At 41.7% G+C, this 16,778-nt stretch overlaps 1 protein-coding gene across 1 annotated transcript; it reads left to right on the top strand.

Annotated features, from left to right (window-relative positions):
• The first annotated feature begins 13,753 nt into the window (after positions 1-13,753).
• Positions 13,754-16,213, top strand: LOC108828981 (uncharacterized). The gene is made up of 3 exons (XM_057007441.1): positions 13,754-14,906; positions 14,993-15,409; positions 15,506-16,213. Exons 1-3 carry the CDS (start codon positions 13,768-13,770, stop codon positions 16,113-16,115), a joined length of 2,166 nt encoding a protein of 721 aa, XP_056863421.1. The 5' UTR covers positions 13,754-13,767; the 3' UTR covers positions 16,116-16,213.
• The last annotated feature ends 565 nt before the right edge of the window (positions 16,214-16,778 follow it).

Below are 16,778 nucleotides of genomic sequence, written 5' to 3'. Positions count from 1 at the left end.
TGGGGTTAGTTTTGCAAAAAAAAACAAAACTGAAAGACAGATTTTTAACTAACTTTATTACTAAAACGAAAATAAAATAATAATTTTATTTGAAAATTGTAAAAGACACATGTCACTTAGAAAATTGCTCCGACTGGTGACATGTTGTATTAGAATTGATTTACAATAAAAGTTATAATCTGATGTAACTCGCAGTAAAAATTATGTGGTAGAAACTGTACATTTATGTGGTGAGTTCGATGTAAGAATATAAGTTATTAATTTCTTTAAATAGCTGACTGGTAACATTTTCGATGTATAAATTGTAGTGTCTTTATTTCAAATAATAAAATTTATAAATAAAATAGTCTGAAAATACAAAATCTATAATCAAATTAAAGAGATATAATTATGTAATTTTGTATATAATTTTTTTAGTTATCAAACCTAGTTAATATAAAATATATAGCGAAGGTCTTTACGTATTTATATATTTACGTAAACATATAATCAAAAATTATAGCAAATATATTTTTATATTAACGTATTTTTGTATATAAATTTTTATTTATCGAACATAGTTAATAGTTAAAACTAAAGAAACATTTTTTAAATAATAATTAAAATCTAATAAGAAAATTTATAAAAATGTTTGACTAATTAGTAAATAATTACGTGATTTTTTTTTCGAAAATAGTTTAGTGAGTGAAGGAAAGTAAATATGAGAAATGATTATCATGCAATTAAAATATTAAATTGTTAAAAAAAAACTAAAAGTAAACGTAAGATAATCAATAGAAAACAAAATAACTACCACTTCAACTTCTAATACATACGAAATGGCTTGATGTTAGATTAATTATTTGAGTTACCAATTTTACAAAGGGGATAATTCAAAATGGTACCTCAATGATAACACACTATAACTCAATGTAAACTCAAAAAATAAAAAATAAATCATGATTGGTAACATTTTTGAGTTATGGTCATAAATCAAACTAAATCATTGATAAGTCATGTAAATTGACTTCTGATTTATATTATAAAAGATGTACTAGCCATTCATTTAATGTTTTACCCGTTTCAGAAAATGGTGATATCTCTACTTTGATACTATACATTTTGTAGATTTTTACTGTTAAGTTGTATATTTTTTTTGACCAAAAATTAAATTGTATATTCATCCCGCTATTGCACCTCCTCAACTTGAATCCTGGATAGCATTAAAAATCATATATATAATGGGACACTTTCCTCTCTTTTGAGAGTGTCCACATCAGCATTTATTTAATGATTGTGGGACCCACTCGGTTTGGTTAGTACATTGTGTTCTCGGGTTTTTCTTAATTTTGCGGTATGATTTCGGTTGGAAAATAAAATATTCGATTATGTTATTAACTCAGCTTTTTGTGTTCCGTATCATTAGTCGACTCTTTAGATTTTTGTTACTTATTGTTTCTTCTACATACTCTTAATCTTCCCTGTCGTACAACGAATTTCTCTTGATTTAGCAATTGATAGCATTCTCATTTAACTCAAAGTCTATGTCGACCTCTCAGTTTCCTTCACGTCAAATGTATAGATTGGAGAGGGTAGAGAGTTGGATGAATAGTTGCATTACTTATAGCTTCCTTCTTCGTAATCTTCATTACCATGCTCTGTTAATCTCCTTTCTCAAGCGTCAGTCAATAGATTCTAGATTCTTTGAATCTTCTTCCACAGTTCAACCTTGTCGTTTACACTTTTCTTAATCTGCAAATATCTCCTCTCATCTCTTTACCTTCCCTATCTATTGTTCAACGTATTTCTATCGTTCAAAGTATTTTTTTAATTCGCCAATAACTGTTATTCACATTAAATCCAGTAACTATTGTTGGGCCCAAATATGGCCCGATAGCTAATGATGGATAACAGAAAAAGATAACGGGCCGCGATAAGCCCATCGCAAGTTCAATCTTCAAAAGCAGCTAAGCTAGAGCCGGAGGCTGTGAGCTAAGGATGTTCACTAAAGAGGTCACGGAAAGGAGGCAGCTCGTGGACGTGTAAGTAGGCGCAGGACCCGGTCAAAGGGAAGCTGTTACAAATCCCTCAAATCACGGAGAGGATCTCGGGAACCAGTTGGTGACGATCAAATGAAGTCTGAGGCTATTTAAAGAAGAAGTCAATTAAGAAAAGGGGATTCATTTAACCCTTATTCACTTTTACGATCATTCACATAATCTCTAAAACATTTTGTTATCTTTGTAATCATCAAGAGAAACATCTTTTTGTAACCATTCTTTTACCAAGTTATCAATACAAAATCATCATCCATTCTACAAGTTATTACGGGATTCAGCCCACGTTATCTTTTTCTAATCTTTCCTTAATCTTAACCTGATCTAAAATCTAGGAGGTGAGTTTAATCCCTCACAATTGGCGCCGTCTGTGGGGAAGAAACAATTGAATCCCTTACTTCAACTTGAGGATGAATCCTACCGATCAGACAACGAATCCGTCTGACTCTAACCTCCCGATTCAGACTGATGGCTCACCGAACGATGGAGGCTCTAGTCTCCTAACCATGGAGCCTCGACGATCTGGGCAACAGCCTTTGGCTAGCGCTCGAACGAGCCAGACTGCCACTAGAGTAACCAACCAAAGATCATCAGGTGGAACCGCCTCCGGGATTCCAGTCACCGAGAATCCTCAGCAGCAAACTGCTCCGAATCAAACGGAGGCTCAACTTTCTTAGATTCGCCAGATGATGATGCAGTTAGTAGACAAAGCTCAAGAGAATGAGCGTATAATGCATCAGCTAGCTGTTCGGCAGCAACGATTCGAAGAGGCAACTAGATCTCTAAACGCTACAACCCAACCACCGCAACGTCAAGGTCCGGGGGTCACCTTCCGAGATCGATTGACCGATCCCTCGTTCCCTCGAGGACGTTTAGATTTTTCTCCTGATAGCACTGTTCCGGAAGGACGGGGATCTGTTTTCCAGACACTTCATGCTGGGACAGCTCCCGCGTTTAACCACCCATCACTAGTGCTATGGGAAGTAACGTAGCGACAACCAGCTCCACGCCCAGCCAGATTGCTGACCGGAGCACTAGGTCCGGAGCAGGAGTATCCCTCCCATCTGGGGCAGAACATCAGCTTCGGTTTATCAAACCAGAAGCTCAACCCCGAATACAGACGGATATCAAAGGGCAAATACCGATAACCCAAGAGCCGGTGAGCGACTTAGCCCACCAGCTTCATGGGAAGATGACCGAACACGATTCCATCAGGAACCTGCCCGACAGATACCTAATAATGACCCAAATGTCCTTCCTCTAGAGGGACCTGACGCCATTCGCAGATATATGGAGCGAACTCACGCAGCTCTCCAAAAGTTGAATGCTCAAGTTCATAAGGCAACAAGCTCAGCTCCCGAAATCGAGAGCTTGATCGAAGAAACCCGTGGGACTCCATTCACTGACAGAATTGCCAGCTCTTACATAAGAGACACTCGAAAAATTAGAATTCCCGAGTATGATGGGACCTCCGACCCAAAGGCCTATTTGAGAGCCTTCCGATTAGCTATCGTGAAAGCCCATTTTACGCAGGAAGAATGTGAAGCAGGTTACTGCAGGACATTCGCCGAAAACCTTGTTGGAACAGCCCTCGAGTGGTTTTCTGGTCTTGAACCAGCCTCGATAGACAGTTTCGATCAGTTAACTAATGCCTTCATGAAGCAGTACTCGACCCATATCCTTAAGCAAGCCTCTGAGGCTGACCTCTGGAAGGTCAGACAAGGAATGGGGGACTCGCTATGAGTCTACATCGAGAAATTCAGAGCAGTAAGAACTAAGCTCTCGAACCCCAACGACCAAGTCACCATCGAGGCCCTTAGAAGAGGTTTGTGGTATAAATCAGATTTCTGGTCGGAACTAACACTCAATACTCCTCCAACTATCGATGATGCTGTTCATAAAGCCACCAGATATATTACTTTGGAGGAAGAGAAAGCTGCACTGGATAAACTCCACAAGAAACCTCAGAATCACTCGAAAGGTGAATCTTCAAAGGAAAAGGGACCTCATAAAAAGGGGAACTTCCGAAACAATCAGACTCAGGGAGAACATTCCTATGCAATCGAGGAGGATAAGGAAGAAAAACCTGTCGCTGCAGCAAACAAAACTCCCTGGCCAAAAGGATATGATAAAAACAAACATTGCTCCTATCACGATCGAGAAGGGCACTCAACTGAGGAATGTTGGGACCTCCAACGACAGCTGGCAGCTAAATTCGCAGCCGGAGAAATAAAGGGCGTAGACCTTAAAAAGCCACCGCCCTATTAGAAAAGAGGTCCCAGAGATACCTCTCCAAAGCGCGAAAGGTCACCTGAGAAGGAGACATATTCGCCACCTCCAGCTCCCAAGAAAAGAGTCGATATGATTCTTGAAAAATTCTCCCAAGGAAAAAGCCTACAAATCGAGTCTCTCTTGAGCAAACCGTCACCTCAATCGAGCCCCGACTCGAGGGTGGACTGTATCCTTGGAGGATCCGATATATGTCAAGACTCCGTTAATTCTATTAAAAATCACGTACGGAAGGCTGTGTCTAACACTGGACCTAAGTCTCCCAACCTCGAGTCCAATACTAAGATTTCTTTCTGGGAAAGTGAGACGTCAAACCTCGACAGACCTCACGATGATGTCCTGATCGTCACCCTGAACATCGCAGGATACGAGGTGCCTAAACTTATGATAGACACAGGAAGCTCTGTTGACCTTATTTTCTACAACACCCTGAAAGGGATGGAAATAGACGACTACGAAATTATTGGCCAAAAAGCTAATCTCGTAGGCTTTTCCGGAGAAACAGCTACATCCTTGGGAACTATCAAACTCCCAATCATAGCTGGCGGAATAATGAAAATGACTAATTTAGTAGTCATCGACAGACCTTCCCCGTTCCATGCGATCCTAGGAAGACCCTGGATTCACAAGATGAAAGCAGTAGTCTCGACTTATCATCAATGTGTGAAATTCCCAACACCTGAAGGAATAACTACCATACATGGTAGCCAGAAGATATCCAGGATCTGTTACCTGGGAGGATTCGAAATCCTCAAAAAATCCCCCCAATAGAAATTACAGATCCAGGAGGGTCGTGAGATGCAACAAAATATTCAAGGTCCCCCTAGGAACCTCACCGAAAAAGTTTGCATCGACGACTCAAATCCTGAAAGACAGGTAAGCATCGGATCTGAGCTACCTCTTGAGACCAAAAAGGAGCTCATTGCCTTCTTAAAAAGCAATATCAAAACCTTTGCATGGACCACCAGTGACATGAAAGGTATAGATCCGAACGTCACCACCCATAAACTGAGAGTAGACCCCACTTTCAACCGATCAAACAAAAGCGTCGCAAGCTGGGCCTCGAAAAGGCTCAAGCTGTTAACGACGAAGTTGAACGACTTACAAAAGCTGGGTCAATTCGAGAGGTGCACTACCCTGACTGGTTAGCTAACCCGGTAGTTGTGAAAAAGAAAAACAGGAAATGGAGAATCTCTGTAGATTTCACTGACCTAAACAAGGCTTGTCCTAAAGACAGCTTCCCGTTACCTCACATCGATCGCCTGGTTGAAGCAACAGCTGGCCATCGACTCATGTCCTTCATGGATGCCTTCTTAGCGTACAACCAAATCATGATGGACCCTGAGGATCAAGAAAAAACTGCATTCATAACCGAACGAGGAACCTATTGTTACAAGGTTATGCCATTCAGGTTAAAGAATGCAGGAGCTACCTATCAGAGGCTAGTAAATAAGATGTTCGTTGGGCAACTCGGAAAAACCATGGAGGTCTATATTGACGATATGCTAGTCAAATCCTCAGCTAGAGAAGACCATATCTCCCACTTAAGGGAATGCTTCGATATCCTCAACAAGTATGATATGAAGCTCAATCCCACTAAATGTATTTTCGGGGTACCCTCAGGCGAGTTCCTCGGCTACCTCGTAACCGAAAGAGGCATTGAAGCCAACCCGCAGCAGATAGCAACCTTCCTGGAAATGCCGTCACCTAAGACAACCAGAGAGGTACAGAGATTGACTGGACGAATCGCAGCATTAAATTGATTCATATCCAGATCCACCGATAAGTGCCTCCCATTCTACAAATTTCTAAAAAATAATAAGAAGTTCTTATGGGACGAGAAATGTGAGTAAGCCTTTATGGGAAGGCTGTTCCTGAAATATTGAGATTAGCTCCGGGTTGGGAGACTTAGGTCCAGTCTTATGGGACCTGAGTCTAACACGTACGGAAGGATGTTCCTGAAATATTGAGATTAGCTCCGGGTTTTTAGGAACCTGAGCTACCCTGAAGACCTTAGGAGGGGGTTTATGGGAACCTGAATTCGTGTGTGGGATTTTAAGACCCATTGAAGTTTGCTTAGGATTTTAAGACCTTTTGAGATTTGATAAGGATTTTAAGACCTTTTGAGATTTGATAAGGATTTTAAGACCTTTTGGGATTTGATAAGGATTTTAAGACCTTTAGTGGTTTCTAAGGATTTTTAAGACCTTAGATTTAGGTTTGTCGAAGTTTGGTTTCGCCTGAAGGATTTTAAGACCTTCGAGGTTACTAAGGATTTTAAGACCTTAGGTCCAGGTTCGTGGAGACCTGAGTTTGTTGGAAGGATTTTAAGACCTTCGAGATTACTGAGGATTTTAAGCCCTTAGGTTCAGGTTGACGGAGACCTGAATTTGTTCGAAGGGTTTTAAGATCTTAGGTTCAGGTTCACGGAGACCTGAATTTATTCGAAGGGTTTTAAGACCTTAGGTTCAGGTTCACGGAGACCTGAATTTATTCGAAGGGTTTTAAGATCTTAGGTTCAGGTTCACGGAGACCTGAATTTGTTTGAAGGGTTTTAAGACCTTAGGTTCAGGTTCACGGAGACCTGAATTTGTTCGATGGGTTTTAAGACCTTAGGTTCAGGTTCACGGAGACCTGAATTTATTCGAAGGGTTTTAAGACCTTAGGTTCAGGTTCACGGAGACCTGAATTTATTCGAAAGGTTTTAAGACCTTAGGTTCAGGTTTACGGAGACCTGAATTTGTTCGAAGGGTTTTAAGACCTTAGGTTCAGGTTCATTGAGACCTGAATTTGTTCGAAGGGTTTTAAGACCTTAGGTTCAGGTTCATTGAGACCTGAATTTGTTCGAAGGATTTTAAGACCTTAGGTTCAGGTTCGTAGAGACCTGAATTTGTTCGAAGGATTTTAAGACATTAGGTTCAGGTTCGTAGAGACCTGAATTTGTTCAAAGGGTTTTAAGACCTTGGGTTCAGGTTCGTAGAGACTTGAATTTGTTCGAAGGATTTTAAGACCTTGGGTTCAGGTTCGTAGAGACCTGAATTTGTTCGAAGGTCAAGTTATCGAAGATAATTGCTTTATTGATAATAGGATACATGGTAACACAATAATCATACAATCGCTGTTTGGGCTATATGTTCTCAAACATATGCCCCCTTTCGTCATGGTGGAAAGAGTGTTAAAATGATATTGGGGTTGCACTCATAACACAATTGCCTACGTACCCAGTCAAGGGGTCAAGCCTAACGTAATTCGAGGAATTTAAGTACCTAATGATAGTATTTCTTCAGATTTGTGGCATTCCACGATCTGATTTCAGGTACTCCGGTTCGCACCTTCAGGAGCTTATAGACGCCAGGTCGTACCACGTGGATAATCCGGTAGGGACCTTCCCAATTGGTTCCTAACTTCCCAGCATATGGTTCCTTGGTTCTTTCGAAAACCTTCCTAAGTACCAGGTCACCTACAACAAATTGTCGAGGCCTGACTTTGGAATTATAATGTCGAGCCATTGCCTGCTGATAGTTTTGAATCCGAAGCAAAACTTGGTCTTGTCGTTCCTCGATTAAATCGAAGCTGTCTGATAAGAGCTGGTCGTTAGCTTCGGGATCAGACGTACAGAGCTCTCGACGGAGGCTCCCAGTGGAGGTTTCCGCCGGAACGACAGCTTCCATTTCGTAGGCTAAAGAGAAAGGGGTTTCCTCTGTAGCCTTTCTCGGGGTGGTTCGCCATGCCCAAAGTACTTCATGTATCTTTTCAGACCAGGTTTTCTTGTTGGTTCCGAAGCGTTTCTTGAGGTTTGCTAATATTGACTTATTAGCAGCCTCCGCCTGACCGTTACCTTGAGGTCGTCGAGGTGTTGAGAAGGTAAGGCGGATATTCCACTTGTCGCAAAATGCTTTGAAGTCGCGAGAAATGAACTGTCCTCCATTGTTGGTTACGATCTCATACTGGACGCCATAGCGGCAGACAATGTCTTTCCACACAAATCCTTTGACTTCGAATCTAGTTATCTGTTGGAAAGCTTCAGCCTCTATCCACTTCGTGAAGTAGTCTGTCAAGACCAAGAGGAAGCGTAGCTTCTGCCTTCCTCTTCCTGACGTTATGAGTGTTTCTACGATGTCCATGGACCACCTCATGAACGGGTACTGAGCGGATATTGAGGATAATTTTTCCGCATGCTGATGTATAATCGGTGCATGTCTTTGGCATTTATCACATGAGGAGGAGTAAACCTCACAGTCAGCAATAATGGTGGGCCAGAAATAGCCTTGTCTTTTGATTCGGATAGCTAGAGCTCTGCCCCCAGAGTGGTTTCCTCAGGAGCATGCGTGCATTTCTTTCATAAGATTGATAGCATCGAGGCCATGGACGCATTTTAGGTAAGGTCCGGAAATGCTTCGTTTATGGAGGGCTGACTCGATTATGCAGTATCTTGCGCTTAATGCTTTGAGTTTTCGGGCCTCCCACTTATTGAGGGGGAATCTTACCCTACAAGATGTACTGCATGATCGGTATTCTCCAATCCTCTCTCCCAATGATTTTGTCATGAAGAGATGAGGGCGGGTCTTGTTCAGGTCCCTGAGTGTCGTGACCTGATGTGTCTTGTTCAGGTCCCTGAGTGTCGTGACCTGATGTCTTATTGCCCCCGGAGATATTGGTCGGATTAGGCTCGAATGAGTCTAAATTATGAGGAATATCTCCAGTTCTGGTGTTGTTCTCCGGAGTCTGGGTCGTTTCTTCGGATGTGCTTTCAAAAGCAGAACGACTCTTGATCCTGGCTGCGTGGACAGGTGAATCCGAGGTCTGGATCTTGCCCCCGGAGGTCTGCTTTTTAAAGCTACGAATTCTGGTTTTTGGGAACCAGTACGTTGTAAGAACTTGGGTTGCTACCGTCTGGGGGTAGCTACCTTCCGTTGGCTCTTTCGGCTTGCTATCGACCTCAGCTTTGGTAGCTATGTCGATACTTGGCTTTTCGATTCCCTGTACGGGTATGATCCGTTTTACGAGGGGGTCTGATGTTGACGCTAAAGCAGCCAGCGCGTCTGCTGAGGAGTTCTCTCCTCGTGGGATCCTCGTTAGTTCAAATCTGTTGAACTGCTTAGTGAAGTTCCGGACAACTTCTAGGTATGCCCCCATTCTTTCGTCCCTTGTTTCATACTCGCCGTGGAACTGGCTAGCTACTAGCTGTGAATCACTATAAGCGTTCAGCTCTCGAATTCCGAGGCTTAGGGCGAGTTTTAATCCTGCAATTAATGCTTCGTATTCAGCCTCGTTATTAGAAGTGCTGAATCCGAGTCTGTATGATTGTTGGATGGTTTCTCCAGCTGAGGAGGTCAGCCTTAGACCGATGCCGGAACCTTGTCTTGGTGAGGCTCGTCAATGTACAGACTCCACTTCAGAGCTTCCATTTCCAAATCTAGTTGTTCGGAAGCTAGCTCGATTATGAAATCGGCAAGGACCTGAGCTTTTGCTGTTGCTCGAGGTCTATACTCGATATCGTATTCACTGAGCTCTATTGCCCATTTAGCAAATCGTCATGATTGGCTAGGGCTGTGCAAAATTGTTCGCAATGGTTGTGAAGTCATTACGACGATTGAGTGCGATTGGAAATAAGGTCGCAATTTTCTGGCAGCTGTTACGACAACTAGAGCTAGTTTTTCCATAGTAGGGTATCTAGTTTCGGCGTCTATCAGACTATTGCTGGTATAATAGACAGGTCTTTACTCGTTTTGCTCTTCTCGTACCAGCACACCACTAACTGCAGCGGTTGACACAGCGAGGTACAGATACAGTGGTTCTCCCATTACTTGTTTGGCCAAGATGAGAGGTTCGGAGAGGTAAGCTTTCAATTGCTTGAAGGCTTCCTCGCACTTCTCGTCCCATAAGAACTTCTTATTATTTTTTAGAAGTTTGTAGAATGGGAGGCACTTATCGGTGGACCTGGATATGAATCGATTTAATGATGCGATTCGTCCAGTCAATCTCTGTACCTCTCTGGTTGTTTAGGTGACGGTATTTTCAGAAAGGTAGCTATCTGTTTCGGGTTGGCTTCGATGCCTCTTTCGGTTACGAGGTAGCCGAGGAACTCGCTTGAAGGTACCCCGAAGATGCACTTAGCAGGGTTGAGCTTCATATCGTATTTGTTGAGGATATCGAAGCATTCCCTTAGGTGGGAAATGTGGTTTTCTCCAATTGAGGATTTAACTAGCATATCATCAATATAGACCTCCATGGTTTTCCCGAGCTGGCCAGCAAACATTTTATTCACTAGCGTTTGATAGGTAGCTCCTGCATTTTTTAAACCGAATGGCATGACCTTATAGCAATAGGTCCCTCATTCAGTTATGAATGCAGTTTTCTCTTGATCGTCGGGATCCATCATGATTTGATTGTACCCTGAAAAGGGATCCATGAAGGACAGGAGCTGGTGGCCAGCAGTGGCCTCGACCAAACGATCGATGTGAGGTAACGGGAAGCTATCTTTTGGACAAGCTTTATTTAGGTCGGTGAAATCTACGCAGACTCCATTTCCCGTTCTTCTTTTCTACAACTACTGGATTAGCTAGCCAGTCTGGGTAATGTACCTCACGAATGGACCCAGCTTTCGTAAGTCGGTCAACATCGTCGTTAACAGCTTGAGCCTTTTCTAGGCCTAGCTTGCGACGCTTTTGTTTGATCGGTTTGAAAGTGGGGTCTACCTTAAGCTTGTGAGTACTTACGTCGGCGTTTATACCCTTCATGTCACTGGGGTCCATGCAAAAGTTCCGACGTTGCTTTTTAGAAAGTTTATGAGCTCCTTCTTAGTCTCGAGAGGTAGCTCGGATCCGATACTCATTTGCTTTTCAGGATTTGAGTCGTCGATACTAACTTGCTCGGTGAGGTTCTTAGGGGGACCTCGAATATTCTGTTGTATCTCACGACCCTCCTGGATCTGTAATTGCTATTGGGGTGATTCTTTGAGAATTTTGAATCCTCCCAGGTAACAGATCCTGGAGATCTTTTGGTTACCATGCACGGTAGATATCCCTTCAGGTGTCGGGAATTTCACACATTGGTGATAAGTTGAAGCTACTGCTTTCATCTTATGGATCCAAGGTCTTCCTAGGATCGCGTGAAACGGGGAAGGTCTGTCGATGACTATGAAATTCATCATTTTCATGATTCCGCCAGCTATAATTGGGAGCTTAATAGTTCCCAATGAGGTAGCTGTTTCTCCGGAAAAGCCTACGAGATTAGCTTTTTGGCCAATAATTTCGTAGTCGTCTATTTCCATCCCTTTTAGGGTGTTGTAGAAAATAAGGTCAAAAGAGCTTCCTGTGTCTATCATGAGTTTAGGGACCTCATATCCTGCGATGTTCAGGGTGACGATCAGCGCGTCATCGTGAGGTCTGTCAAGGTTTGAGGTATCGCTTTCCCAGAAAGAAATCTTAGTATTGGACTCGGTGTTAGGAGGCTTAGGTCTAGTGTTAGACACAACCTTCCATACGTGATTCTTAATGGAGTTGACGGAGTCTTGACATATATCTGATCCTCCAAGGATACAGTTCACCCTCGAGTCGGGGCTCGATTGAGGGGACGGTTTGCTCAAGAGAGCTTCGACTTGTAAACTTTTTCCTTGGGGGAATTTTCCAAGAATCATATCGACTCTTTTCTTGGGAGCTGGAGGTGGCGAATCGGTCTCCTTCTCAGGTGACCTATCGCGCTTTGGAGAGGTGTCTCTGGGACCTCTTTTCTGATAAGGTGGTGGCTTTTTAAGGTCCACTCCCTTTATTTCTCCGGCTGCGAATTTAGCTGCCAGTTGTCGTTGGAGGTCCTAACATTCCTCAGTTGAGTGCCCTTTCCGATCGTGATAAGAGCAGTGTTTGTTCTCATCATATCCTTTTGACCAGGGGGTTTTGTTTGCTGCGGCGATAGGTTTTTCTTCCTTATCTTCCTCGATTGCATAGGAATGTTCTCCCTGGGTCTGATTGTTTCGAGAGTTCCCCTTTTTATGAGGTTCTTTTGCTTCTGAGGCTTCACCTTTCGGGTGATTCTGGGGTTTCTTGTGGAGCTTATCCAGTGCAGTTGTTTCCTCTTCCAAGGTGACGTATCTAGACGCTTTATGAAGAGCATCGTCGATAGTTGGGGGAGGATTGAGCGTTAGCTCCGACCAAAGTTCCGATTTATACCAGAGACCTCTTCTGAGAGCCTCGATGGCGACCTGGTAAAACGGATTTTTCGATGTAGGCTCGTAGTGAGTCTCCCACTCCCTGTCTGTTTTTCCAGAGGTCAGCCTCGGATGCTTGCTTTAGGATATGAGTCGAGTATTGCTTCATGAAAGCGTTGCTTAACTGGTCGAAGCTATCTATCGAATTTGGTTCGAGACCAGAGAACCATTCGAGGGCTGTTCCGACTAGATTTTCGGCGAATGTCCTGCAGTAACCTGCTTCGCATTCTTCTTTTGTAAAGTGAGTTTTCACGATAGCTAACCGGAAGGCTCTCAGGTAAGCCTTTGGGTCTGAGGTCCCGTCGTATTCGGGGATCCTAATTTTTCGGGTGTCTCTTATGTAAGAGTTGGCAATTCTGTCAGTGAATAGAGTTCCACAGGTCTCTTCGATCAAGCTCTCGATTTCGGGAGCTGAGCTCGTTGCCTTGTGGAGTTGAGCACCCAGCTTTTGGAGAGCTGCGTGAGTCCGCTCCATATATCTACGAATAGCCTCAGATCCCTCCTACGTAGCATGGAATCGTTGGTGACCATGCGTTTCGTGCTTCCGAAGCGGAAACGGAACCGGAATCACTCGGAAGCGCTCGGAATCGACATGGAATCACGATTCTGATTTTTAGGCGTTTGGAACCGCCATGGAAGCACACGATTCAGAACTGGAAGCGTCGATGATGGTGATGTTGGAAGCGTAGAAAATTAAACAAGTTTTTTAGACAACTGTAAATTATTTTGGGCTTTTTAATTTGATTTGTTTTGTGAATATGTAAGTTAAAATAACCCGTTTAGCCCATTATAATAACAAAACCCTAGTTAACAAATAAAATAAAAAATTAACAGTTTTTAGAATTCACATACCGTAAGAATCTTAAAAAGAACTAAGGAGCATGCAGTTTCTGATACTTTTCAATTTCAACCTTTATCCAGAGAAGAGAAGACAAGGTACGTAACTCATAGACTTGATAAATAATCAATTATCATATTTTGTTTGATGTGTTGTCACTTGTTTGTCTTTTATGCATGTGGTTTGTAAAACTTGTTCGTGAATCGTGAGTCCCTGTAACATGTGTGCTGTACTTTTCGAGTTTCAATTTAAGTCCAAAAAATATTTTAAGTATAGTATTATATTAATTTCTGTGTACGTAGATCTTAATAATCGTTGATATAAATTTCATATTTATATTATACTTGGTAGATTAAGATATTGCTATTCATAGAAAACTATATTTTTTTACAGGACTGATGTCTCAAGAACCTTTAAATATTGATGAGTCCTTGGAAGTGGATGACAAAGCACCCTTGTGGATCTACGTGAAGAAAATTGAGAAGTTACCTGGAGGAGGATCATGGAAGTTTGAATGCAAATTCTGCAGAAATTCATACGTTGGTTCTCATAGTAGAGTTTTGACTCATCTTCTGAAAGAGGGAAAAGGAATCAAAGGATGCTTGAAAGTTACTCCTCAGCAAAGAGTTAACCTGAAAAAATTAGTTGATGATTGCAAGGAGAGGATAGAACGTGCAGCTACTAAACCAGTTCCACTTCCTTCATCATCAAGGAACATGTCTAGTTCTTCTCTTGATTATGATATGAGCTACAAAGTTCCTAATGCAACTGAGTCTGATCCAAAGAAGAGAAAGGGTCCTTTGGAAAAAGCATTTAATAATGAAGCTAGGGAGCAGTGCGATGGTGAAGTATCTAGGATGTTCTACACTGGTGGTTTGTCTTTTAACCTTGCAAGAAATCCTCATTACCGCAATTCATATGTGCGAGCTTCCCAAATTCCAGGATATGTTCCACCAGGGTATAATGCATTGAGAACTACACTTCTTCAGAAGGAAAGAAAGAATATTGAGATGCATTTACAACCTTTGAAGAACACTTGGAAACAAAAAGGAGTGAGTATATGCAGTGATGGTTGGTCAGATCCACAACGAAGACCAATATTTAACTTGATTGCTGCAAATGAGAGTGGTCCATTGATGTTAAGGGCGATCAATACTCATGGTGAGATAAAAACCGGTGAGATGATTGCAGAGCTGATCATAGGAGGCATAAAAGAGGCAGGGCATGAAAATGTGGTCCAGGTTGTCACTGACAATGCTTCAAATTGTGTAAAAGCCGGTGCACTTATTTCAGCAAAGTTTCCTACTATTTTCTGGACACTGTGTGTGGTTCATACTTTGAACCTTGCTCTGAAGAATATATGTTCACCACTACTGAGCACAAGAAATAATGAAGAGGTGTATGATGCTTGTTACTGGATAAAATCTCTCAGTGAAGATGTGAATTGGATCAAAAATTATATTATGAATCATGCAATGAGGCTTGTAATGTTCACTGAGCATTGTGATCTTAAACTCCTCACAATTGCTTCTACAAGGTTAGTTTTCTATATTTTTATTTTTAATTGAGAACTTACTTATATTCTTAAGTTTTAAATAAATGATCTTATTTTTATTTTTACAGGTTTGCGTCCACCGTTGTGATGCTAAAGAGATTCAAAAAAATAAAGACCGGGTTACAGCAAATGGTGATCAGTCCTAAATGGGATGATTATAAAGAAGACGGTGTAGAGAGAGCATCTGCTGTGAAGAAAAAGATATTAGATGAGATGTTTTGGGAGGAGCTTGAATATGCTTTATCTTTCACTTTGCCCATCTATAGCGTAATTAGAGCTGCTGATACTGATAAACCTTCTCTTCATTTGGTTTTTGAATGGTGGGAAAATATGATTCAGAATGTCAAGAAAGCTATCTTCAAAAAAGAAAGGAAACAACTTAATGAAGATTCAGTCTTTTGGAATGCGGTGCATTCGGTTTTGACTTCTCGCTGGAGTAAGAGTAACACTCCTCTTCACTGTATGGCACATTCTCTTAACCCCAAGTAAGATTATAAATTTGTTTTATTCTGTTTTCCTATCAACTTATAAAATGGTAATATTGGTTTTTGATAATTGTTATATATCTTTGTTCGATGCAGATATTATAGTTCGGAGTGGCTTGCAGAAGAAGACAGTAGAAAAGTTCCACATCAAGATTTGGATGTTACCAGAGAGAGAAAAAATTGTATCATGAAGTATTTTCCAAATCAAGATGAAAGGAGAGAGGTTAACGTTGAATACTCTAATTTCTCTTTATGCATAGAGGATTTTGGTAGTGTTGATGTGATCCATGATAGGTTTATCTTGGAACCTTTGACATGGTGGGCCGGCTATGGATCTTCGGCACCAAAACTCCAAATCTTAGCATTCAAGTTACTTGGACAGCCATCTTCATCTTCCTGTTGCGAAAGGAATTGGAGTACATACAAGTTCATTCATTCTGCAATAAGAAACAAGATTGTTCCCCAAAGAGCTGAAGATTTGGTATTTGTGCACACTAACCTCCGCCTTCTATCAAGAAGGAGCTCTGCTTACAAGGAAGGTCCTAGCAGTATGTGGGATGTTGGAGGTGATCAATTTGATTCACTGGATGAGATTAATCTCGGAAGACTTGAGTTTGAGGATCTTTCTCTTGATGAACCAGAGTTGGAAGCTGTTTTGTTTGGTGGAGATGCTGAAAATGAGATCGACGATGAGCTTGATATTTGAGTTTGAAGTTTAAACTTTATTTTTTCTGAGTTTTTCTTTGTTAACTTTCATGTTGAACTTTAGTATTTAAGTTTTATGTGTTGGATTTTCATTATTAAGATTTTTTTATTTTATCTAATGTTTCAATATATATATATATATATATATATACGCTTCCAACACGTCCCCGCTTCCTAAATATTTTAAAATTTTCGCTTCCACGCTTCCTTACGTCCCCGCTTCCGCGTCCCCGCTTCCGTTTCCATGCAGCATAGATTGAAAGCTTACCTCTCCGAACCTCCGATCATGTCCAAACCTATAGTAGGAGAGCCACTGTATTTGTACCTCGCCGTATCAACTGCTGCAGTTAGCGGCGTGCTGGTACGAGAGGAACAAAACGAACAAAGACCTGTCTATTACACTAGCAAATGTCTGATAGACGCCGAAACAAGGTACCCTGCCATGGAAAAATTAGCGCTAGCGGTCGTAACAGCTGCCAGGAAATTACGACCTTACTTCCAATCGCACTCGATCATCGTAATGAATTCGCAACCATTACGAACGATATTGCACAGCCCCAGCCAGTCAGGGCGATTGGCTAAATGGGCGATAGAGCTCAGTGAATACGACATCGAGTACAGACCTCGAGCAGCAGCAAAGGCTCAGGTCCTTGCCGATTTTATC

Source organism: Raphanus sativus, chromosome 4 (genome assembly GCF_000801105.2).
Source record: "Raphanus sativus cultivar WK10039 chromosome 4, ASM80110v3, whole genome shotgun sequence".
NCBI lineage: Eukaryota > Viridiplantae > Streptophyta > Magnoliopsida > Brassicales > Brassicaceae > Raphanus > Raphanus sativus.
The sequence above is the reverse complement of the archived record's forward strand: the minus strand, read 5'-3'. Positions and strand labels throughout refer to the sequence as shown.